The sequence below is a fragment of the Talaromyces rugulosus genome, chromosome II, assembly GCF_013368755.1.
Source record: "Talaromyces rugulosus chromosome II, complete sequence".
NCBI lineage: Eukaryota > Fungi > Ascomycota > Eurotiomycetes > Eurotiales > Trichocomaceae > Talaromyces > Talaromyces rugulosus.
In genome coordinates this window covers 3,534,542-3,559,274 of record NC_049562.1, presented here as the reverse complement: position 1 = coordinate 3,559,274, position 24,733 = coordinate 3,534,542, and the positions used below count along the sequence as shown (strand labels likewise).

Sequence of the window (24,733 nt, the reverse complement as noted above, 5' to 3'; positions counted from 1 at the left end):
CCCTAGACTCATCTCCATGTTGACTATGTCTTGGGACCGGCATATTTGTTGATATCTGGTTTCAAACACACAACATTATCGTGCATTAATATTAACTAAGTTAGTATCATTACTTGACACCGATTAATTTGCTCTGTTGTGTATTGGTGTTAAAAGCATTAGTTGACGTTATCAATTGATATCAATTGTATATCTTGACTCGTACGACACTAAGAGTAAACATGTTCCATACTTGCAGCAATAATTCCTCTTTGATGAATTAGAAAATAGAAATCTTTCAATGATTGTAGACGGTATTATTATAGGGGAAGTAATTTGAACCCCTTAAATCTTAGAATGCTAACCATAAAATGCTGGTAAAGGGAATTCCAATTCTACGTAGTCTAGATGAATGAGATGTGTATTCAAATGCAGCATATGTAACGTATGCCGTCTATTTATTAAATATTACATCTATTAATGGAGGTCAACGTTTGGAATCTTAAGCAAATTGATTTTGACATGTGAATTTATCAAGAGATTCCAAATACAATAAATAGGACACCACACGAAAATCACAGGACAAATACAAAAGTCAGCTACCACAGGGTCAATTATTGCCATACACGATTATATGGCTTCAGCAATCCAAATAAATAAACAAATCAAAGGATATCCAAAAGCAATGTCGCACTGAGATTTGGTGGTTAGAAACTCATGACTCCATGAGCTTTTCGGCACCTTCGTAAAAGTGAGGCAACGGTTCTAGTCTCTGGCGCAAAACATAGACACGGAAGTGCCATATCGAGTTCTTTATTTGATAAGATGCATGTTTCCATGTCGGTACGGAAAAGACTTGGTCTAATTCCTCCAGGGTCAATGCTGTTGAAAAGGAAAAAAAGAAACAGTCAGTTATCAAGTTCAATGACATACAATACACAGGAGACAAACCTTTAGTTTCAGGTAGGAAGAGCAAGACCAGGAACCATCCTATGATACACCAAGCAGCATACCAGCCAAACGCCCCCTGGGGTTTGAACGTAGATAGCAACGACGGCCAAGTGAATGACAGAATGAAATTGAAGCACCAACAAGTGGCCGTTGCCCACGACATACCGACTTCTCGTATGTGTAGCGGAAAGGCTTCTGCAGAGTAGGTGAATGGCACAGGACCTTCGCCAGGGGAGTAAAATACTTCAAAAAGATACATTCCCGTTGTGACCATGGCCACTCGCTTTTTACTGATTGCCTTGCCCGCTTCAATCCAGAATGAAAAGCCTGTCCAGAAAAGGCATATAGATAAGAATGGGAACGTAGTAAGAAGTAGATTTCGTCGTCCAAACGTGTCGATGGTGAAGCATGCTGGCAAGGCAAACACCCAATTCAGAATACCAGTACCCATGGATGCCAATAGTGCAGACTGGATGCTGTAACCGGACTCGGTAAAGATTGTAGTCGAGTAGTAGGCAATAACGTTGACGCCACAGAATTGTTGCATGAACATGACGATCCAGCTGCCTAAAGTAGCTCGTCTATTACGTGGCACAGTGAAGAGTTCAAGGACCATGGAAAAAAAGCCCTTGTCTTTGTTGACTTCACGTTCCAGCTCGACAAGAATATAGGCATAATAGAGGTCACGAGCCGCTTGGAGATCACTGGGTCGCAGTTTGCGAAAGGACCGGAAAGCCTTGTTGATCTTGTTGTGCTGGATCAACCAACGAGGGGATTCTGGGCAGAAATAGACTTGGGCACAGACAATAATAGGCAGAACAACAGTAGATCCTAGCATGAGACGCCACGAAAGATCAGGAGCGAGGCTCATAAATGCGACGCCCATTATATTACCAAGCATAATTCCAAAAGCAGTCCACATCTGCCACATCATGACCAAGGCGCCTCTAATCGGAGCGGGAGAGCACTCGGCGGCATATACAGGTACTGTCGACGACTTGGGGCCGATTCCAAGCCCAAGGACAAAGCGGGCAATAAATAAGTTCACCCAGGAGTTGGCAACGCCCTCCCAGATCGAGGCCACCGCGGCAATAAAACAACTAAGGAAAATGGCACCACGGCGGCCGTGGAAGCGATTCATGGGCTCGGTGAGCCAGCAGCCGACAATGGCACAGCAGAGATAAGGGGCGCCAACGACCAACCCAGTGATATTATTCAGCTGCTGGCCTGTGAACCGACTGTTGATACCCAATTGCTGCCAAATAATGAGCTATGTTTATTTTTCAAGCGAGGCGGAGGGGGAGATATTACCTCTAAGTAGATAGCTTGTGCGCCATTATTCACAGTTTCATCCATGCCTTGCACGGCGGCAGCAAGCGAACACATTACTTGTAGACGTCATGGTCAGAAAACAACTCAGTGACTTCGGACAGCATATAAAACTTACTAACAAGCCAATACAAGGTGAACGGCTGGTCCCATTTATGGGTATGCTCCCTAAGAATAATCGCTTTGTCCTCGTCGGTTAGCTCGGTCAGGTCCTGGGCGCCTGCCGGATTTTGGGAAATCAGAGCTCCCTTGCGAAAAGACTCGATGTGGTCCATCAGATTATACTTTTGGCAGAACTGCTCGACATTCTGCATGAGCTTGTCGCGAGGGAGGTCTGCCAAGGGATTCTCGAAGACGACATTGAGTCGGCCGCTCGGCTGGGAGTGAACGACATCGGGATCGACGAGTTTCCCATCCCCAGAGCCTGCATTCTCTCTCTGTTCAGCCGAGATAGAGCTATGCTCCGGCGAGTTGGCCTTTGGGCTGTACCCGATTTTTTCCTGATCCGCCATATTGACGACTCTTGGATAAGTAGTGAAAAACCGACCCGGGCTTCTTACAGCCAGGTTACCTGAAATTGTGCACTCTTAGGCTTCTTTGCGGGGAGAAAACAGCTATGCGGGGGAAAGATATGGAGAAGAGTGGAGAGTACACTGCTGACAGGCATTGCCTGTCTTATATAAAGCCAGATCAGCCTCCCTCTGTGTGGGAGAGGGGGAGGGATCAACATCTGAGAGGATATACTTGTTTCTGACTCGTCACCTCGCCGAGCATGCTCCAAGTAAGGCAAGCTCGTATTGGTCTAACGGCCGATGATGCGCTACGAGGTGAATTTTTCATTGGAAGAGCCATGATTCCCTGGTTAGTGGTATTGCCGGGCGCTAGGATTTATCCCAGCCTGCCAGGTTTATTTGGCTGCCGCCGTTGGGGCTGTAGGGTGGATACTGGCCTGAAAAGGCCGTTTTCTGGAAGCAAGAACTGGTCGAGAAGATTCTTTCGTCCACAATATGGCGTGTGCTTGGCACTACTAGTAGTCCATACTTGCCCATGGGGGTGGACCAACGACGTCTGGAGATAGTGGACACTGGAGAGCCGATGGCAGGTAGATGCGGAGAAGGCTGAAGCCGGCTAGGATTTAGGGCTATCCTAGCCCGTGACGGCGTGCGGGGGGCGCGGCGATCGCGCGCCACCTGCGTCACCTCGAAACACGGCGCATGGAATTGCCTCAAAGAGTATACGAACCACCTCTCCTCACAAGGAAGGCCGCATCGCACAGAAAAAGCATCTAAGATCGTCTCTCCACGTGGTAACTGAGAGATCGTAACATGGGTGTGCATGCACATGGAGAGCTTGAAACCCTCCCCAACGTCATGTTATCTGCATACATGGGAGCATGGATGGCAGGCTATACTAACAGCACTCACTGGTCGACACTTGCGAAAACCGACCTGGGAGTGTGCGGGCATGCATGTCGGGGGCTGTCCGCCTGTGCGAAGCACCTCATGACCAAAGACGACGAACGAATCCATGGGCTATCACTATCCGCGCCCAGCCGCTGACATACGAGAGGATCCTTGGAATATAGTTCAAATGAGGGGCAGTATCAGCCTTCTCTGTGGTGATAAAACCGGCTACTATAACCTAACCAATCTGACATGGCGAAGCGAATTTCCCCTTCTGGAAAGGTCCTTGTGAAAAATACAACGGTGGTAGGAGCAATCGCCTTCCGGTTGGTCGAGCGATTCAAAAAAAGTTGGGATTATTAATATTTCATATATGAAACTCCGCAGTTACATCCTGAAGAGACTTGGTGGTAGATGTCCGCTTTCTTGCCCTATCTCCTACACATTGCCTACACAGCCAAAACAAACCAAAATAAAGTTAAATGAAAACGGCGATTTCATAAATGTACATATCCCCAACATATCGACCAGTCACAGCCCCCCTCTTTTTAGCAGACACAATGGCAACGCTAGTGCAACCCCGAGAAGACGGCCCGAGTCATCTATAATCTGATAGTCCTTGTACAATTATCATGCCATACCGCTATGACTTTGACCCTTCCCACCTTGCCGCAGCCGAGGTGGGGTCTTTCAATTGGGTAGCCTTGCTTAGCTCTCTTTTAGTTCTGGGCTAGAAGGACTAAGAAGCCCATCGGCTCTGAGATAGAGTTTTTCGGTTTTTAGAAGCAATATCCGCGAGAGTGACGGTTAATATTTTGTTGTTCTCCCTTTGAATTTGGTCCTGTTCGAACATTTGCTCCCTTTCTTCCAAGCTTGGAGGAGTCCAATCAAGAGCAAAAGAATCTTCAACTTCAGCGGGGCTTTGCGCCGGTGGTTTTTGAGATTTCTCATCGGTTGTCTGACCTGTTTTGGACTCTCCCTGCTCGTCGTTCTCTGAAGCTTTAGATGATTGCGAAGACAAAATACTTGCTCTCTGCTTGCCCTTCCCTTTGCCTTTTTGTGATTGGGAATTTTTTGGTAGAGAAATCTCTAGTGGAGCACCGTGCGTGGTAGATTGCGACAAGGAAGTATGAGTCCGAGGCGAGGGAACAAACTCGGCGGCAGGTGCGTTCACTTTGGAAGACGTCTTAGAAGGAATGGGTGTTTGTGGTGGTTGGCTTGATTGTGATGAAGCCTGGGTTCCTATATTTAAGAGATCCTGTTCACGACCTGGAGCCTCTTGCCTTTGGGATAAAGACCCGCTGTTGTCGGTCAATTCTTGCAGCTGGGACTGAATTTCGTTTATCTGTACTATAACAGGCTCGGCCACGTTTGATGAGCTACCGAAAACATTCATCTCTAAACTGCCAACTTTTTCTTCGGCAATTTTCAAGTCTGTTTTGAGTTTCTCCATAGTTTCTTCGTCCGGAGTACTCTCTTCGAAATCCTCCCGCAAAGTACTAATCATTTTTCTGATATCGTCAAGAGAATTTTCGAGCTTTTGTTCAACACCATTGATGCGCTGCTCCGTATCTTCCGTTCTCTTGGTAAATTCGCCTTTGGTCTTCAATTCCGTCTCTTTAAGATAGTTTTTCATGCGTATAATGTCTCCGTTGACCGAAGGCTCAATAGTCTGTAGCTTGTTTCTCAACTCATCAATTTTCAGTTCCTCAATCTTTTTTTCAAGCAGCCTCTGTGTATGAGCTCGCTCTTCTTCAGCCTTGGCCGCCGGGATCTGGTGCAGCTCGGTCTCGATCTTGGCGATCCTTTGATCCAGAGAGGTTTCTATCTCCTGAGATTGCGCTTCAGTTGTATTATCAGCTTGTATTTGCTCTTGTAATTCTCCAACTAGCTTTCTTATGGAGGTAATATCGCTCTCTACATCTTTGACTCGTTTGGTACCAGAGGCGTCCTGCTCTTGTAACTTTCGAATGAGCCCAGTGGTGGTTGCTATTTTACTCTCCACGGCCTTCACTGTTTCCTTTGGTGCATATACATCAGTAGCTTCTTTATCCTGCAGCTGTTGAATTTGTTCATTGATAGAGGTCATTTCTCTCTCTAAGCCCATGACCTGCTCGTTTGGTGAGCCGATATAATCCACTTGTTGTTGTAGCTTCCGTACTCTCTCAGTTATTGGGACAACTCGGTCCTTCGTACCCTTGAATTGTTTATCGAGTTCGTCGATATCACCTACCTGTTTTTGAAGTTTGTCAATTATAGCGTTGCAATTAGTCTGTTCTTTCTCGACCGTTTTAACATTGCTAACTAGCTTCTCATTTTTCTTTCCGAGATCATCCAAGCGCTCCTCAAAATATTCGACATGTTCTTTGATTCTGTCCGCTCTGCGCTCGATTTGGATGGTCAGGTCAGTTTTCAGGTCTTTAAAATCTTCGACTAAGCGAGTCCAATGTGGCTGGTCCTCTTGAAGCTTGCGGGCTTGAGAAGCCACAAAGTCGTGATTCTCCTGGAAACGGTCCGCTCTCCGTGTCAGAGGTTCAAGGTTGATGTCTCTGATCTGCCTCTGGAACAAGACTTCAAGTTCATGAATTCGATTTTCGATGCGACCGTCGACTCTCGCCTCCACGCTCTCGAATTGAATGAGCTGGCCCTCCAACCGTCGTTGGTTAGCGACGAGAGGTGCCAAGTCCGGGATACGGCTAGATATTCCCGCAATAGCAGCGTCGACATAACTCTTTTTCGGAATTGCCCCGTTGTCCACCGTGGAGGGATTGCGAGTGATACTGGTCCACAGCAGGAAATAAAGAGGCACCAGTATACAAATGATCGAGATTGTCCAGTCGTGGTTCGTGTGAGAGCCAGGCAAACGAAAGCCAAATAGTTCGAACTGAGCAGAACCGGGCACTGGGAACTCCAACGTCTCCGTGGAGTTACCCAATATGCCGGCCATGTCATCAGGGAAACACACTCTCGCCTTGACAGGATTTTCAAAGACCGAAGGGGCGTACACAGAGGCTGGCATTTCGGTACATGATTCATTCCACGAGCGTGTCGCCGGACCTTGGAAAACACCAGGAGGGGGAGGAGGAGGAGTATGTGGTATGCCTATGGCAGCACCGAGCGCGGTGTTCAATCCAGAAATCATGGTACCCCCAGTGATTGCCTTTGTGGCTCGTTCCAACATAGATGAAGCCGTAAATGTGTCGAATCCCAAAAATGCGTCTCCATTGAATCCGAAGAATAATAGGACCAAAACAGACGAAAGGAGGATAGTTGGATCCATTTTCTCAAAAGGGTTCCCCCTCAGGGAAATGGGTTTTTTTTGAGGCTATTAAGCGTTGAAATTTGCTCAAGTAGCCAAGAAGGAAGCTTTCGAGTGAGGCTTCAAAAGAAAATGTAGCACAGGAGTGTCTTCAGAGAAGAAATTGAATGAACCCCGGAGCAGCGCTGTCTGTTTTTTTTTAATAAGTCCCGCGGCGAGGCAGTGTCAAAGAAGCAGTCTGGCAGCAGCAGGGCTTGCTGTAGAATAGAACCAGACGACCCAATGAATGAACTCGTGAAACCGAACTGATACCAGGGTTTGTCTAAAGAAGATCTTCTCGGGTAGGCCCAAACAAAGATGTCACGGCCTGTGGGTCTGCCCAACGTATGAACTGTTTGACATGGCATCCCAAGATTGTCTTTGTTCCTGGGCGTTTCCTGTTTTGGTGTTTGCGCCGCATAAACATGAGCAGCACAACTAGTACAATGTTAAATGAAGACATGGGGAGAAAAGTGTGATTCCAAGACAGTATTGTTCGCGATATTTGAAAAACCTGACATTCAACTGACATTCAACTATGTAGTCTGACAAGAGTCACTTTCGTTTGAAGATTTAGATAAACCGGATTCTTTCCCGTGGCATCGTAAATGGAAGAAAGAGGGCAAAGAAAAAGAAAGAAAATACAAGGGTATCCAATTAAGTCATAGACCAAAAACAAAAACAAAAAATGATAAAAATAATTCTCACCTCCCATTGCTGGTTACAGTTCCTTCCTGAAGAACATATTTCCGACAAGCTTCTTTGAGCATATTGATTCTCCGCTGTGTGTGAATAAATACCCCTCGATACATATCCAGATTTTGATCTACCACTTGTCTTCTTGTAGTAATTCCGTTGCAAATGTCTTTCATCCGCAGTTCCATATCTTTCCGTAAAAAGGGTTTGCTGAGCGAAGGGCAGTCGGTGAGTCCTGCAACCACATTGTCGTAGCCTTCAACCAGGGCAATTCCTAGTCGTGTAGGAATAAGTTCTTGTACTCCGGAATTATTGTTTGCTCCTCGTCCACCACGACCACGGCCGCCGCCTCCGCTGGCGCCACTACGAGGCCGCGTAGCAACGTACTCTCGCTCTTTAATTTTGTTGATGTGCTCTGCCATCGTAGCATCGGTGCCAATTCCATTGGCGTCCATCAGCGCGATTAGTTCAGGCTCTGTCAAGTATGAAGGAGGCGACGTTTTCCCATCTGTGATCTTGGCCTCGGTAGGCTCAAAGAGCTCCCCAACCTGGAAATCTGGGAGCTGAGTACTACTCTCCCATTTATCGTAAACGTATACATCGAGATAATTCCTCTCTAGAACAAGAAGGCCCTTGGCATGGAACATCTCTTCGCCGTAGTCAATCTCAACTTCAGACGTCTGGCCCTTGGCATCGTCGGAGCAACATGCCAGAAATCGACGAACAACGAATTCAAAGACTCGCTTTTCGTCATCCTTTAGAGCCTGGGGCGCGGCCGCACAAACGGGGTGAATAGGAGGATGGGCCTGATCATTGTGCTTGCCAGCTCGGGGCTGCCTAAACTTGCCGTCCAAAAGGCTGGGTAGTTCTTAGCAACAATCAATATGATCGAGATTCGAAGAAACTTACTCTTGCGCATATTGCCCCCATGTTCGATCTGGGACTTGCTTTTCAACCAACTTTTTAAGGTCGATAGCTTTATCGAATTGATCCGTTTCTGTACGTGGGTAGCTGATGAATCCCCTTGTATACAGGGTTTCTGCCACCTGCATGACTTGATGAGAGGTCATTCGCAAATATTTGCTTCCCATCATCTGCAAATCGACAGTTGTCAAAGGGAGAGGTCGCCATTTGCTTGTTGGTTTCTTTGCCACCTTCGTAACCTTGGCCGTTTTGGCAGCAAGACATCGCTCCAGGAGGATGGTCACGGCTGCACGGTCAAAGAGATGGACTCGGCGCCAATTGAAATTGACGTCGATACCGTCACGCTTATGCATCACCTTTATAGCCCAGAAAGGCTCCGGCTTGAAGTTCTGGACGCGAAGATACCGATCAACCACAAAGCCTAATGTCGGAAACTGGCATGATCCTGATGGCCCGTTAGTCTTTGCCTGCAAAACATCCAGGGTCGAAACACACCGTAGCTGATTGTGCGCTGGTCCAACGGGCTACCTAGCGTTTGTAGTTGAAGTGTTTGTAGACGTGTAAATGCGGCACCAATTCGTAGATCGAGCTCAATTCTCGCTGCAACCGCATTTGCCTGTTTTTCATCCAACTCCACTGGCTCACGCGCTGCTCTCAACACATGACTGCAAAGCCATCAGCTCAATTTCGGGCCGGAAGGTAGTGTAGATGGGTGTAGAAAAAATACGCACGCTTTTTCGGTGTTGCTAAACTTGGCTCGTTTAATTTGGATTCTGGCATTGCCTAGACGTGCCTGGTTCTTAACCTCGGTTCCGATATGCTCTCCCTCACGATCACAATCCGTCCAGATGAAGAGGGCTTTGCAGAATCTGGCCTGTTGCTGAATGTTCTCGGCAATACTTTTTTTGTCCTTGTATGTGTGCGTCAGCATCTTGCATGGGCTGCACGCTAGGGTTTATAGTCCACCTACGGGATCGACGTTCTCATAAACAGGGACTTCGAACAACACGCTAGGTGGACATGACTGCCAGCCTTTGTACTGACTTGCAAATTCGACACCCGTGAGATGGCCAATTACGCTCGTCATAGTCACTTCGCAGTTGCCCCATGGTCCACCAAAGTTGAAGTGGAAGCTATAGTTTTTCACATATTGATTGCCTTGGACATGAAACTACGGCCATGTTTAGCGAATCTACCCCCAAGTACAGCTTTCCGTAGGCAGAAGGAAAAAGCTCACCGTTTGCATAGAGCCTCCAGAGAGATGCTGAGCGACTGCTTTGGCAATAGCGGGCTTTTCAGCAACGCATAGGATTCTGTTGCCTGGCATTCTCGCGCATGCATGGACGACCTGGGCATCTGCTCGCTATAGTCTGATGTCACCGCGCCATGCCGGAAGACTATCAAGGGAAATCCACAATTTTTGCAGGTTCGGTTCCGCAATCGGGTGGTCGGACAGGGAGAGGTGTAGATAGAGCGCAGATCGTAGAGTTTTGACCCAGAAGAACGAAAAGAACGCGTGGGGAAGCAGCGACGCGCTACGGAACATTGAACCAGGCAGCCGCGGTTGCTGCCTCAGGCTCCCAGTTCCTCAAGTCGCCATTATGACGCCACCAGCCAATTCTACGGAGCACACTGCAGCTCACCATTACTGAACAGTCTGGATTCACGCGACAGTCAAAGACAAATCCTAGTGGTTCTGTGCTTTGTATAGGCAACGTCTGTGAATGATTATATGGCCCCCGAAAGTGTGGGGTGCGCGCGTTGCTATGAGGGAATGAGCTAGCTAAGTTAGTGACAGTGTATGTACTTAACTAGGCCCGCCCGCCTACCTGATCGAGCAAGTAAACAGTCGATTTTCCGTCATCCACCAACCACCACCATCACCATCACCACCAACCACCACTCTTCTCCAAAGACGCACCAAGGTTATCCCAGGAGGCACAACATGGCGCTCCCGCTTCCGCCAGTCCTGGCGCCCCAGGAGGCCGCTGAGTTCGGCCGAACTCTTGCACCGTATGTGCTCTCGTCGCAACTGCTCGAGCTGCCCACGCGCATCGTCGAGGCAGGCTCTGATGTGCAAACTCTGCTGGGCCTGTATTTGGCGACCAACCCCATGCTGACAGCCCTGACCATTGCGCTGGCCATCTCTCCCCTCTTCGTGCTCGCCGCTGAGCTTCGCGGCAACTTTTCGCAGGTTGACTGCTGGTGGAGTATCCTGCCCACCATCTACAACGTGCACTTTTACGCGTGGGCGCATTTGAACGGGCTACCTCTCGATCGCTTAAGGGCAGTCGCTTTGTTTAGCGTCGTCTGGAGTGTGAGTACAGCCCCAGGATTTAACAAAGCAAGAAAATAGCGGCTAACCTGATGGTGTCAGATCCGGTTGACATTCAACTACTGGCGAAAGGGCGGATACAAATGGGGTGCCGAAGACTACCGATGGCCCATACTACGCGAGCGCATCAACAACCGCCTCGTCTTCTTCATCTTTGACGTCGTGTTCATCGCATTCATACAGTCCCTTCTTTTATGCGCCATTACCGCGCCAACATACATCTTTACCATCCTAGCTCAGCTTCCTAAAGGCGTCGCCGCCTACGGAATTCCAGACCTCGTCTTCTCGCGTTTGCTAGTCTTCTACATTCTCATCGAGACAATCGCCGATGAGCAACAGTGGCGCTACCAGCAAGCCAAGTACAAGTTCAAGGATACCGGTGTTGTTTCCGAGGGCTACGACAAGGAGGACCTCGAGCGCGGCTTTGTTGTCTCCGGCCTCTGGTCCTTTAGCCGCCACCCCAACTTTGTCGCTGAGCAGGCTATCTGGTTCACGCTGTACGCGTGGTCTGCCTACCTCACCGAGACGTACTTCAACTGGGCCGGTATCGGCGCTCTTGGCTACCTCTCGATTTTCCAAGGCAGCACCTGGCTCACCGAAAAACTCAGTGCTGCCAAATATCCCGAGTACCGCGACTACCAGGCTCGCGTCGGAAGGTTCATCCCCAGATGGTCGACAAAGGCCAGGGGAGCCGGATCCCGTGCTGAGAAAAAGAAGAATGACTAGGGTTTAATCTTTCTTTTCTTTTTCTTTTGTTTTATACCCTACCGAAGAGCCATCACCCTTGGTCTGATCGCCATTCCGGCCTTTTCAGTAGGATTTGAATTGTGATGTTGTGCTCTTCCAAGTTCTCTTTTCTGGAGTTTCAAGGGACAATTGTGAGCTTTTTTTTGGCTGCTTGTTTAGTATGAAGGGAAATCTACATGTAATTATTGTCTTGTCTTCTTTTTTAATCTATTTTATTTTAATTGGTAATATTCAGATACCGAAATCGTCACCCACTGCAACCAACGCATTATAACCATAACTTGGTCAATTGATACCTAATGTTACATTACGAAATTCGCCATGATCATTCATTTCAGCTTGTACATCCTTTGACCGACCCAATCCTAGAGAAGAGTGTAGATAAATAAATATTCAAATGCAATAATACAATAGTGCAAAGTGCACGCCAGTGCTACTACTAGTACATACATGTATTCAACAAAAAAAAACACCACCATTGAACAGACTGGGCTCCAGAAATCCATGCAGAAATACAAATCAAATAGTACATAAGGAAAAGAGAGGAGGACCTATAAAGCTGACGTATCTTTTCGTTTTTGTTTTCCTATTATACAATGTACACATACAACTCTCTCACGCACGCTTTCTCATACACAAGATTTGAGTTATTTCGCAATCCCAGAAAAAAGGATAATAACCGAGGGAGGGTGAGGACATCGAGACTCGAGTTGAGGAGGGGATATTGGAAAAAGAAAAATATGTCAAAAAGGGGTAAAGAAAAAGCAGTGATGCGAAACACAAGAGATTTGAAACCATACCCAAGCACACACACGCACACATATACGCTATATGGCTACTATATGTGTTTAGGTAATAAGGCGAAGAGAGGAGTTTTGTTGTTCTTCTTTCTAGATAGGATGAGGAGTCTCGTCCCGGCCGTCCTTTCCAACAGTGCCCTCATCCGATAGAGGGGGCTCTGGCGGAGCCAAAGTGCCGTCGCTGCCAAAGTATTTGGCAAACTCTTTGTTATCAGGGAATGGCCGAGGACCCAGAAGGCGGATCATGTCGTCTCGCACAAGCATCTCCTTGGACAAGAGCTCTTCCGCAACCAGTCCCACTTCCTTTTTCTTCTCGGTCAACAACTTCATACACAAGTCGTAGGCTTGATCAACAATCCGGCGAACTTCTGTATCGATATTGCGTGCGGTCTCCTCGGAAAAGGGCTTGTGAAGTTGCTGCTGGTCTTCCTCGTAATGGAGTGGTCCGATTTTCTTCGACATACCGTATTTGGTAACCATCATAGTAGCCATGCGAGTGACTTTGTTGAAATCGTCAGAAGCGCCACTCGTGACTGTCTCAAAATGAAGCTCTTCACTGATCCGTCCACCCAGAGTCATGGCCATACGATCCATGAGTTGGTTGACATTCAGCAAATAGTTCTCGCCGGATGGGAGGTACTGTGCATAACCCAACGCTCCCTGTCCCCGGGGAATGATGGAGACTTTGAGGAGAGGATCTGCCCATTGCAAATACCAGCCACAAATGGCATGGCCTGCCTCATGGTAGGCGACCACCCGCTTTTCCTCTGGAGATAACACCAAGGACTTCTTTTCCAGGCCGACGATAACTCTTTCAATTGCCTGTTCAAAGTGCTTCATGGTCACGCTATCAGCCATTCCACGAGCAGCTGTACACAACAACAGTTAGCCAAGGTAGTTATTATATACGGTAGATAGCGACTATACTTACCAACTAATGCGGCTTCATTGACACAGTTTGCAATGTCTGCTCCGGAGAACCCAGGGGTGAGGGCAGCAAGGCGTCCACAAAGGTATTCCAGATCCACCTTGGTAACAATCTTTTTCAGGTGCACAGCAAAAATTTGCCTTCTTCCTTTCATTGTTGGTCGATCAATGCCAATGTGTCGGTCGAATCGGCCAGGACGCATCAGAGCCTTGTCAAGAACGTCGGGTCGGTTAGTACCAGCCAAAACAACAACCTGTTCCGACGTGTTGAAACCATCCATTTCCGTCAGGATCTGATTAAGGGTGCTTTCACGCTCATCGTTGCCTCCGCCAAATTGCGACTTGGATCTCGATTTACCAATGGCATCAATTTCGTCGATGAAAATAATGCATGGCGTGTTTTTGCGAGCGTTGGCGAAAAGGTCACGAACACGGGATGGACCAACACCAACGAACATTTCAACGAACTCGGAACCACTGACGCTGAAGAATGGCACACCGGACTCACCAGCGGTGGCCTTGGCTAGCAGAGTCTTACCCGTACCAGGAGGTCCGGAGAGGATAGCGCCTCGAGGAATCTTGGCTCCGAGCTTCTCAAACCTCTCGGGTTCTTTCAAAAAGCTGACAAACTCCATGATCTCAAGCTTGGCCTCGTCCATACCGGCGACGTCTGCAAATCGAATCTTGACATCGGTCTCCTGGTTGAACCGCCTGGCACGACTCTTGCCAATACCAAAAAGGCCACTCTGGCCGCCACCTCCACCCCCAGCTCTTCTAGAGAAATAGAAAACTGATCCAATCAGGAGTAGGGTAGGCCCAAAAGACAAAGCCGTTGCAAACCAAGGGACCTCGTCGACATACGCCACAGGGATCCGTTGCGAGCTGGGAATTCCGAGTTCCATGTGAGCTTCTTCGAGTTTACGCTCAAAGGAATCAACAGAGCCGATTGTGAAGTAGTAGTGGAAGTTTCGTTGCGAGGCAGGAGAATCCGGGTATTCGCCTGCGACGGCATCCCGAATGAGATCGACTCGGACGCGATTACGGTTAAGCACCGTCAGCTTTTCAACCAAGCCTTTGTCGAAGAAGTTTGCTCTAAATTCTTGCCAAGTGATATCTCTGCTGGCTTCTCCGGGGAAAAGCATCGTGTAGGTGAAATACGAGATTATAGAGGCGACAATGAAATTGCTGGGGTCGAATTTGAACTCGTGAATCTTCGGGCCGCCGTTTGGATTCTGATCTTTGCCATCGGTTTTTTTTTGCTTGCCGTCTTGGGGTTTTTGAGAGCCTTGAAAGAAACTCTTTCTCATTTCATCAAAGCCCTTCCCAGACTCGTATTTGTTAAGCACCTTCATGAACTCACTCCATTGGGCGAGTGAGACCGGCTGCCTTTCGTCCAAGTGTTTCTTAATGAAATCCTCGATTTCCTTTGGCACTTCGCCCCGCTGGCTCCAATGATCTCGGAGACTAATCAAAAGTCCCTCTTCGCTTTTGGTGAGTGTCTTGGCCTCTTGCAAGCCATCGATGTAATTCGAGAACCGATCCAACAAACTACCCGGGGGGAACTTGGGTTTCTGACCATGGTCGTTGTTATTCTCTTTATTATTTTCGGACGGCTTCGATTCAGCATCGTTCTTCTCCTTGTTGTTCTTGTTCTTGTTGTCCGTACGTTTCGGATCCCCGGGATTCACCGAGGCATATGACCGCGTTTGGCGGGTTTTGATCAGCGACCAGAGCTGCGGCCTTGTATGATTGGGATAGATTGATCGCGATACCCCAAAGAGATCAGTTGCATTTCTGGTGGCGCGAGCGATACCGGCCGTCCGTCGTAGAAGGGTGGTGGCCATGATCGGCAAAGCAAGAATATATGCTGACCCCCAAAGGTCGAGGGGAAGAGAGAGGTTGTCGCAGCAGTCAAGCAAGCAGAGATGTGTTCTGCAAAACCCACAAAAGTGTTTCTCGAATCTCTGTCAGGCCGGAGCGATGACTGGCAAGCCCGCAGAGCTTCTTGGGGCGTGATGTTGTTGGTGTTGCGGAGCTCCAGCAAGCGGAAACTGAAGGAGCCCGACCGAAACGGCGTCGGCTGTGGTTTTTCGTCTTCCGCTTAGTCATCCGAAGGTGGTCTGTCCGGCCGATTTTCATGCGGATAAATTTATTCATGTCCAATAAATGAGTATTTTGGAGACGTGTATTCTAATTTTTCTAAATGGTTTGATACTGTATACGAGACACGAGGCTTCATCAAGAACCTGGTATAGTTGCAATCAAACCCTAACATTATCCGGCAGCTTGGAAAAGATAAGAATACATTGAATGGTGAAGACGTATAATGTAGACCGACAGGTGAGTAGAGCCCCAGAATCTATTTATGAGTGAGGAATTGCCCCCCTTCCAGAACGCCAACCTGAAACCGATAAAGGAAAAACAATATTGAATCTTTAATTAATATCAAGTTACTGGCCATTACGCATAGCTCCACCGAACATATCTTGCTGGTCAAATGGTGGCGGTATATTTGACGTAGATAGATCGGCCCAGTCCCACTCTAGAGTCATAGGCATTTGCCAGAGATCCTGTGGTACAAATGGTTGTTGGAAGGAAAAATTTGATGCATCTGCTGATGTCGTCTGATCCGGGAACGGCGCTTGTGTGAATGCCCCAGCATTCATCATATTCTGGAAGTCGTTGGAGAATCCAGGCATGCCACTAGGGAGATCGCCCATGGTAGCAGCTACAAAGTTATTAGGGTTAGGAGACACGACGCCATTCATAGCTTGATTGAAAGCGTTGGCGGCGTTGGTCAGTGCGGACGGCGGAGGAGTCGAGGCATCTGTGTCCGGAGAGGGGGTGATATGGCTCTTAGGAATTCCTGTTTCGTGACCGACTGATGCTTTATTATCTGATGATGAGACTTTGCGCTTCCGCTTTGAATGAGCTTCTTTCTCGGCCTTGTCGAGGGCCACTTTGGCGATTCTCTCAAATTCGCCGCAAACACTCAACATTCGTTTGACGCTGCCGTTCGACTCGTCCGTGACCAGCATGGAGAGAAAGTTGACGACCAGGTCCATCAATTTGATATCTGATCGGGTGCGTGCGTCTTGCGGGTTTTGTAAGATGTTGGCAAAAAGAGTAACAAGCGCAGATACAGGATAATACAATATCAACCTTGAAATTTTGCAATTAGTTTCAATAATGTTTTTGGTACATAATAGCGCTGAAAACTTACCAAACACAAGCAAAGTCACCGTGCGGTATGTATTTAATTAGATTTATCGACGCTCTCGCAGCGGATACGCAAATGTTGGCAGAAGAGAAAACCCGAGGGTTCAAAGGCCTTGCATTCAAGCCTTGGATGGCGTAGTTGGATAGGCGACTTGTCCAGTACCCATGATGCACTGCCATTCGGTGTATGGTCGTTAGGCAATTGTGGTAAGCAAAATGCAACATCACCACGTGCAATAACAAGGGCGTGTGAGTGGCTTTTATCTCATGTTCCGGGCGATAATCAGTAGGAATACTCTCTTTCCACTCTTCTAGCTCTTTATCGAGTTCGCCGATGGTGTTCAAAAGCTCGCCGTCGGACTGCTTCGCCGCGCGAGCCGAGTAAAGTCGTTTGTATACCCGACTCTGGATGATAGAAAATCGGCACATGACTCTGAATAAATTGACTTTGCCTTGGCCATCGGAAAGCGGAATATTGCCGACATTATCAGGTGGCTCGTCACTGGGAAGTTCGACATTCATATCATCGTCATCTTGGACAGGCGGCCTCCCGGATCGAAGGCACAAACTTGAGAGCTATATTAGCAAAAATTGTTGTTTTCAAAATGACACTAATGATCCACCTACTCTCTATCCATCATATAGGCAATCCAGAAGACCCGTTTGCGCTGCTCCATTTCTACCTGGTTTAAACCGAAACTAGAGCCTCGCTTGTGTAAGCCAATACTGTGTGAAAGCCGAATTGCTCCTGCAACTAGGAAGAAGCTGGGCTGGGGATTGGGGGTTCCTTGTAGGAAGAGAGCCTGCCAGGTGTTAGTATCGGAAACTGCATCAGCTGAAGATACTCACCATTCCCAGTAATGCCTGAACACTTAATAAATCGGTATTTCTCATTGTAAGCTCAGTCAAAACACCCATAGAATTCTTCAGATAGAGCCAAGCCTTTTTGTCTTCCTCCTGCGGAACTAGATGGTTCATTACCCTTAGTCTGTGAGAAATTGCGAGGACAACATTGATGCTGGCCCACCAGCCCGAGCCTTCATATGGATCTCGCGAGTATTGGCGTTCCACGAGGTGCATGAAGGTGGGTTCGTGGAATAGCGGCAATAGGCAATTGAAATTATCGAAAAAGTCCCGAAAGAGTGAGAGGGCCTCATCTTTGGGGGGCAAAGGCTTGAAAACACGGCGTGCAAATATATCGCTAAAGATCTCTGGCTTCCAAAACATCCATTTGTTGTCATCGATATACGCCGACTGTATCATTTCTTGAAAGGAAGAGTCGCCTGTCTTATCATTGACCCACTGAATACCTCTGGGAGAGAATATTGAGAAGCCAGAAGAAGACCCTAGGGATATGTCACTTAGTTTCACTCAATTCCACAGATATATAGGGGACAAGAGCAAGCTCACCGATGTACCTTGTCTCTCCGATATTGTTTGTAACAAGCGAACACATCATATCGGACAATGCTTCGACTTCGTACTCCTTGCTTTCATGCGACTCAGGTGAATCGGTAGCTCTCGGACTTGAAATAGATTCCATCTGGGGAGTCGATTGCAACGATCCTGGGCGCGTATTTCCTAGTGCCGATGACATGGCAGCTTGCATGTACATTCCATTCGACTGGGTGTGCTGCGAGCCTTGAGAGCGTTCCTGCAGGCGACGTTCAATGGACGGGAGGTCGGTTTCGCTGTCCGCGAGTCCCGCCATTTTCAACAAGCCTTCCAGTCTCTTCATACGGTTTTCCAATCCTTCGATATATTTGGCACTAGTAGCAAGCGTCAGCTGTGGTATTATTATTCAAAGCCGAAATTGAAATTACCCTTTGGGCGGATTCCTCTTCTTTTCCACTTGCGTGAAGATGCATTCTGTCTTGTAATTGATGCAGTGGGTGCATTTTGGCATCTTCCCATCGCACTTTATCTTCTTCTTGCGACACATGTCGCAAGCCTGTAGTAGGAGGAATTAGCGAATGCCTGTTTTCCCCTGTTGTTTATTGCAGCTCAACCCACCCTTGCGATTCTTCTCCTTTTCGGATCCCCATCCATTCGATCGTCATCTTGGGCATTTGCACCCAACTGATTGGGATTCACCGGACTTCCATCGCCGCTGTATCCCGAGAACATCTGCGAGGACATGTCCAGGTCGAGGCCATCACCAGACTCGCCACTAATACCATCCATGACTAACTGCTATGTCGATACCACCCCGCCCCATACAAATTTAGAAGCTTCCGAGCGTCCAACCGCCTTTTTTTTTTTATCTTCTGGTATTTCGTCCAAAGCTCGCTTTTCTTAACGGCGATGGGGACTCATAGATAGGCGTAGCAGGGCTGAGGCAAAATGCGGAGGGAGGGTCGGCAGGAATTCAAAATGGCTGAGGTCAGCAAGCGAATTTGTCGCGGCGATGACGCACGCGCAACACAGATGTCGAAAGTGGTAAGGTTGTAAGTAGCAGCAAGCAATTGCGGTGAAAAAAGAGACGGTCGTTATCGGGAGGGGACTATCAGAAAAGATGTATCAATTCTGGTGCTGCGGGGAAAGCTTTCCGTTGCGTCGGACGGACGACCAGGGGACGAGGCCAAAGATTGCACTTGAATTCAGGGACTGAAGGCGCTACACTGGCATCGCCATGATTATCAGATCGATTGCAGGGTCATGGTCGAATTGCAGGCAACCACCCAACGGGCTTTTCAGGTTGGTTATTCCCAAGCGTCAGACTGGGCGCCCTGCAAACGGATTAGTTCGTCCGAGCAGATTTGCCAGCGCCCCTCTTTGCCTGGTCGGGTTAGACGATTCCCGGAGATCGGCCTCCCGGAAAACGTGAATCCCGAGCGTGACATCGATCGAGCATGTGCTGGAGTGGGCGTGGTATGGATACGCAAGGAACGTCGTGGTGGAGGTGGAGGAGGAAGCGGTGACATGGAGAGTACCCGAAGCCCGGGACGGCTGGCCATCCTTGCCGTGCACGCTTTGTCCGACTCCCATGCCGCTATTTAGCTGGCATACAGGTCTTTCATATCTCCCAACAAGGCTTAGGTTTGAAACCCTCGCCTGTACGTGCTTTTAGTAACTAGCGGTATGGATCTAGAAGGCTCACGGCTTGCTTGTAGCCTAAGCCGTGCATGTGTAAAAGCCTCTACCATGTCATCGAGAGCGATAAATAAAGAGAATACAATTAGCCAGAAGCCAGAAATTTATACATTGATACCAGAGAGTGGCGATTTCAAGCAATGAACGAGCATGGATCTGCTCTCAACCACAACATAATACCCCAGAACGCCGTGCTATGCCAACAATATGTATGTATACATCAACAGGAAGATAGATCCATCGTGCACCTCCCACCCCATTATACACCCCCACCCAGTGCGCCGTGGGAGCGGCGTCAAACAGTCTTGTCCAGCAGCTCCTTTGCCTCGTTGATTTTCGTAGCCAGGTACGGACTGCCGCCGCGGTCAGGGTGGTTCAGCAGCATCAGCTGCCGGTGGTTTTTACGGACTTTGTCCTTTGTCAAGGTCCGCTCTCTAGAAGAAACACATCCATCAGCAGTGGTACGATTAAAAGGGAAATGGTACATACGAGAGTTCCAAGATCAAGGAGGCCTCGCGACGAGTCATCTTAGATTCGAAGCCTCTGTGTCAAATGTTAGAAAAATCATTCGTCTTCTTCAGCCACCGCGCGCAGGACGGCGGTGCAGCACTGTAACATACCCCTTGTAGAATGCGCGGCCAACCTTATTGACTCCTCCTCGGTAGCGCTGCATGGCGATGTATCCAGCACGGCCCTATGTCGGACTTGTTAGCCGTGGTTCTTTTTCGTGATGTTTTTTTTCTTTCCATCAGGACTGCAGATCCGAATGGTCGCTTACCAAAAAGGCCGCGGTGGCCACGCCAAGGCCCATTACAACCGCAGATGCCATGGCTGATATATATGAAACACCTCGAAGATGGAATTGTTGGAGCGAGAGGAAGCAGGACACGCTGGTGCGGAAAACAACAGTAATCGCTGGCGTAGAGTCCGGCGGTTGCGATAAAAGTCGAGAGTTGGCGGCGAGGCTTTCCCCAATACGGACTAGCGGCTCCTTGGCTCCTGCCCCACATAATTTTTTCGAGCCGACAATTTTCAAACAAGCCTTAAGCAGCACTGCCAACTTGGTGTCTCTTGCAATCGGCTTTCCACCGGTAGATACAGAAGAAAACCGTCAAAATGAGGTATGCTCGCCTTCTCGGAGAATAAAATCCATTGCCAACTTGACTAACTGTTCACAGGGTGGAAGTCTGCAGTTTTTGCTCTCGTCCGTATGTTTGGCCTGTCGCTATCGCTACTCTTCTTCCAGGTACCTGTGCTGATGATTCTGTAGCGTGTACCCGTCCAAGGGCATCACATTCGTTCGAAATGACGCTCGAAGCTTTCGTTTCTGTCGAAGCAAGTGTGAAAAGGTTAGTCTGGGGTGTTCCTGGGGAGCGATGGAATCCTTCACTAAAAGCCGCAATTTTTTTTTTTCTTTGTCCAGAATTTCAAAATGAAACGTCAACCGAGACGTGTGAAGTGGACCAAGGCCCACCGTGCTCTTCGCGGCAAGGAGATGATTGTCGACTCGTCGCTCTTGCTGTCGCAGTTTGCCAAGAAGCGCAACGTCCCCGTCAAGTACGACCGCAACCTGGTGGCGGCCACGATCAACGCGATGGAGCGCGTGGAAGACATCCGCCAGAGGCGCGAGAGGGTTTTCACCAAGCGGCGTCTGGCCGGCAAACTTGCGCGCGATCGCCAGCGCGAGGAGGACCGACGGGTGGTTGCAGAGGGCGAGCATCTTATCCGCAAGGAGCTGCGGGAAATGGAGGAGCAAGACTTGCCCATCACGGCAGAGAAGATTTCAGGACAAGTCCTGGGCGAAGAGAGGGTCCGACAGAAGAAGAAGGCCCGGGTGTTGGTCGACGGAGGAGTGGAGGAAGAAATGGATATCGATTAAAAAAAAGTATGGTGTCTTTTGGTGGGAGTCTGTCTACATTCGCTTCTATGATGGATATTCACGGCCTGGCGTTTGGTTTGTTTATAAGGGTTTCTTTTTCTCTATATTGACATGATTTGCATGAGATTTGTTCTGAATGAGATTCATATTCACTTGATATGCCCCAGCATACCATACCGCCTTCCCGAAAGGTGGTTGCAAGCTTTGATAGTTTAGCGAGCACAAACAATCCCTTTTTGATACCGCCAGATTCGCCTTTGTGGTTTGAGATACATGTTTGAAACAGAGGGATCGTCTGATGCCGTACGCTAGATTGAGACGCCGCTGACATCTGACCAAGCGGTGTTGGTGTTGTTTATTATTTATACGTTACCTAAGTGATCTTTTTCCCGTCACCTTTTGCTACACTCTTCAGCCATCCTCTTTTCTTTTACAGCTGACTCTACAGACTACTCCACCCACAATCCATAAATCAGCCTAAAGGCAGCAGGCAACAAGCAAAAGGATGCTGCTCTTGAAAATCTCAAGCGTTTGCATCGCCCTCGCGACCATGTTCTTTGAGGCGATGCGCTCTCGCTGGCCGTTGGCGGACTGGTGGCCCCTCGCAGCTTCTATATTGACATCGTCGACTCATGCCACGCACGACGAACGCAGGGAATCCCCCGGCATCAGCGAAACCAGGGCGTTCTCTTCTTCGCCACCTCTTAACGGCGAACCAAGACTTTGCTATGTATGCAAAATGGATCCAACTAGGACCGTGGAAGACTTGGCAAGCACGCACACTGGGGCCTACTCGACGGCTTATCTGGTGATTCTTGCTGCCGTGGTGGCTTTTGTCATGGGCCTGTGTTTCCTCGACTGGTTTCAAGCCAACTACAGACCCAGAACTACCAAAAGACGCGTATCAAAAGTCCGCCCGAACGTACGAGGATTGAAAATCGCGAACCCTAGTAGTAGTAGTACTTACGGGGCCAATTCCACGACCCCAGAACGGGGAAGACGGTTGCACAGAAAGTCTTTCCGCCTCGTTAACCCTCTTATCAACCGCAACAACCAAGATGACGATTCCTTCACCAGGCCCGTGGAGATCAAGAGATGGATAATCAAAGACGATTCGGCACCTGTTGGGGGAAATGGGTATCGCCCTTACCCTAGCGATCCTGATTCTGGAAGAGGACCCAACTCAGTCCTCCTCCCAGAGTTAGTCGAAGCTGTGAGCTCGGTGAATACCGGTACCAACGAGCCTCACAGACCGGTTCTGTTCGGGGAGATACTCCAGAATCAGAGTCAACTGACTTCTCTGTCCAACGACCCACAAGACATCCCATTCGAACCGCTCAAACCTACAAGCCTCGCCTCGAATACCAGCAACAGTAGCAACGAGAAGGAGGCTGAAAGCCCGACGGCCCTGTTCGAGGAGACGATTGCATGGAGCCGGGGTGTGCAGCGGGTTGAATACAGATGCGAGGAGCGAGGAGAGTGCAGCCAACCACCACCACCATCCTCCTCCTCCTCTCCCGTCGCCGTGAACCTTACTCAAACTGCTGAAGGGTCAACTGAAGGGCTGACTTTTTTGGACAACGGTACTACCGTATCAAGTAAAAATCCCCAAAGTGTTGAGCGTCGGCACTGTCAGCACTTGGCCGAGAAATTCAAAGAGCTGGAGAGCTACCAGCCTAGCACCTCATCTGAATCCTCCTCCTCCTCTGCTGGGGTACCAAGCTCAAGTGCCCGCAGCAACGGCTCGACAAAGAACGAAGACACTGATATGATTTTCGCTTTTGAACTCGACGCGACAACTCCGTCTGCGCCTGCACCTCCACCTGCATCTTCGTCTCTGGGGAAACTCACGCCCCTGTCGTTGTCACACACACCTTCCCCCCCTTTTGGCGGATTCCAGGACGTGAATAGTCACTGGAATATCGATCAGACTTCGACACTGCCCTTTGGTGCGAAATCCGGCAAGAAGCGACGCACTCGCCATCGGCCTAGAAAGGGTCGGGGTCGACGAAGGGACCGTGAAACAGGTGAGGCTGAAGCTGAGGTAAAGGCAGGGACAGAGAGAAGCGAGCCGTCTAGTTGAAATGGGTTCAGGGAGGGAGGGTTTCTCGGTTGAGAGCAGCTAGAGAATGGTTCTATCAGTTTTGAGATTGTACTCTGTAGACTTGTTTTAATATTTCCTTTTCAAAGCCCTAATCAGTACAATTAATTAAATATTAGATACCGTGTTTGAATAGTAGTAATACATAACGAAACGTACGTAGTACGTAAAAAGTCATCCCCACATCTCCACCCCTAAGATCTGGAAGCACTCCTTCTCTCTGTCTATTATTAATAAATACTGATTTGGCGCGGAGAAATTATTATGTTGCTAAGTTTCTCCTCCACTTTCTCCTGAATGCGGGGTTGACAACCTAGCCAGATTACCTAGCTAGGTACATGTGTCACTTTATTGAAATACGCAGTAATAGTTTGCAATGCCTTTAAAAGTCCCTAAGAGTAAATATTCTTCAAGCATAATTCCAAATGCCGATCAATTGATTGATATTATTTCAATTGATCAATACTCCACAAACCCAAAAGAGGCCAAAAAAAAAAAAAAAGAAGTCACAAACCCCACTGTCTCCTTTCCACTGTCCCCGCATCGATAGCAAAGCAAAAGCAATTAAAATTAATTAATAAAATTAATTTAAACACCATACTACGTACGGAGTGCTGAGTATTCCGCACTATCTACTTTATAATCTTCTCGAACACGGTTATTATTATTTCATATTATTCCACGTCATTCCATTATCTATGGAGAAAACTAGAAATCCACACCTCGGTAAACCGCACGGGAATAGCCCCAACTTTCTTTTTCCTCTCTTCTTCCCTGGTCTACAAAAGGGCTGTCGGAGTATGCCGCAATCGGAGTGGAGCCGATTATTATTATTATTATTATTATTCATTATTGTGTGAGTTGTTCAGGTTGATCACGAGATCCGAGTAAGAAATGGCTCAGCCCGACCTGGACCAACGTCCCCACACGTTCTCGTCATAAAAGGATAATCGAAACTCTATTCCGGGCAGCCACGGAAATCTTACCGAGAGAGAGAGAGAGGGGGGGGGGATTACTGCAAAGGTGGACTGATAGATGTAGATGCATTGAAT

General features: G+C 48.4%; 9 protein-coding genes across 9 annotated transcripts; 3 read left to right on the top strand and 6 right to left on the bottom strand.

Moving 5' to 3' along the window:
• Window positions 1-694: 694 nt before the first annotated feature.
• On the bottom strand, window positions 695-2,771 carry TRUGW13939_03697 (uncharacterized protein; the record flags this gene model as incomplete). The annotated part of the gene is made up of 4 exons (XM_035486877.1): window positions 695-861; window positions 931-2,185; window positions 2,242-2,318; window positions 2,378-2,771. The coding sequence occupies 4 exons, from the start codon at window positions 2,769-2,771 to the stop codon at window positions 695-697; spliced, it is 1,893 nt and encodes a 630-aa protein (XP_035342770.1).
• A 1,630-nt stretch (window positions 2,772-4,401) lies between these two features.
• TRUGW13939_03696 (uncharacterized protein) lies at window positions 4,402-6,942 on the bottom strand (the record flags this gene model as incomplete). Its single annotated transcript, XM_035486876.1, has 1 exon — window positions 4,402-6,942. The coding sequence occupies one exon, from the start codon at window positions 6,940-6,942 to the stop codon at window positions 4,402-4,404; it is 2,541 nt and encodes an 846-aa protein (XP_035342769.1).
• Window positions 6,943-7,664: 722 nt separating this feature from the next.
• On the bottom strand, window positions 7,665-9,907 carry TRUGW13939_03695 (uncharacterized protein; the record flags this gene model as incomplete). The annotated part of the gene is made up of 6 exons (XM_035486875.1): window positions 7,665-8,514; window positions 8,566-9,025; window positions 9,076-9,245; window positions 9,312-9,490; window positions 9,551-9,751; window positions 9,818-9,907. 6 exons carry the CDS (start codon window positions 9,905-9,907, stop codon window positions 7,665-7,667), a joined length of 1,950 nt encoding a protein of 649 aa, XP_035342768.1.
• Window positions 9,908-10,525: 618 nt separating this feature from the next.
• TRUGW13939_03694 (uncharacterized protein) lies at window positions 10,526-11,641 on the top strand (the record flags this gene model as incomplete). Its single annotated transcript, XM_035486874.1, has 2 exons — window positions 10,526-10,897; window positions 10,958-11,641. The coding sequence occupies 2 exons, from the start codon at window positions 10,526-10,528 to the stop codon at window positions 11,639-11,641; spliced, it is 1,056 nt and encodes a 351-aa protein (XP_035342767.1).
• A 911-nt stretch (window positions 11,642-12,552) lies between these two features.
• On the bottom strand, window positions 12,553-15,233 carry TRUGW13939_03693 (uncharacterized protein; the record flags this gene model as incomplete). The annotated part of the gene is made up of 2 exons (XM_035486873.1): window positions 12,553-13,331; window positions 13,394-15,233. The coding sequence occupies 2 exons, from the start codon at window positions 15,231-15,233 to the stop codon at window positions 12,553-12,555; spliced, it is 2,619 nt and encodes an 872-aa protein (XP_035342766.1).
• Window positions 15,234-15,839: 606 nt separating this feature from the next.
• On the bottom strand, window positions 15,840-18,792 carry TRUGW13939_03692 (uncharacterized protein; the record flags this gene model as incomplete). The annotated part of the gene is made up of 7 exons (XM_035486872.1): window positions 15,840-16,551; window positions 16,613-17,176; window positions 17,236-17,411; window positions 17,458-17,954; window positions 18,019-18,377; window positions 18,432-18,559; window positions 18,622-18,792. 7 exons carry the CDS (start codon window positions 18,790-18,792, stop codon window positions 15,840-15,842), a joined length of 2,607 nt encoding a protein of 868 aa, XP_035342765.1.
• Window positions 18,793-18,981: 189 nt separating this feature from the next.
• TRUGW13939_03691 (uncharacterized protein) lies at window positions 18,982-19,608 on the top strand (the record flags this gene model as incomplete). The annotated part of the gene is made up of 2 exons (XM_035486871.1): window positions 18,982-19,055; window positions 19,263-19,608. The coding sequence occupies 2 exons, from the start codon at window positions 18,982-18,984 to the stop codon at window positions 19,606-19,608; spliced, it is 420 nt and encodes a 139-aa protein (XP_035342764.1).
• Window positions 19,609-19,996: 388 nt separating this feature from the next.
• TRUGW13939_03690 (uncharacterized protein) lies at window positions 19,997-20,530 on the bottom strand (the record flags this gene model as incomplete). Its single annotated transcript, XM_035486870.1, has 4 exons — window positions 19,997-20,135; window positions 20,191-20,244; window positions 20,322-20,395; window positions 20,480-20,530. The coding sequence occupies 4 exons, from the start codon at window positions 20,528-20,530 to the stop codon at window positions 19,997-19,999; spliced, it is 318 nt and encodes a 105-aa protein (XP_035342763.1).
• A 287-nt stretch (window positions 20,531-20,817) lies between these two features.
• TRUGW13939_03689 (uncharacterized protein) lies at window positions 20,818-23,663 on the top strand (the record flags this gene model as incomplete). The annotated part of the gene is made up of 5 exons (XM_035486869.1): window positions 20,818-20,822; window positions 20,880-20,909; window positions 20,972-21,050; window positions 21,125-21,537; window positions 22,109-23,663. 5 exons carry the CDS (start codon window positions 20,818-20,820, stop codon window positions 23,661-23,663), a joined length of 2,082 nt encoding a protein of 693 aa, XP_035342762.1.
• Window positions 23,664-24,733: the final 1,070 nt, after the last annotated feature.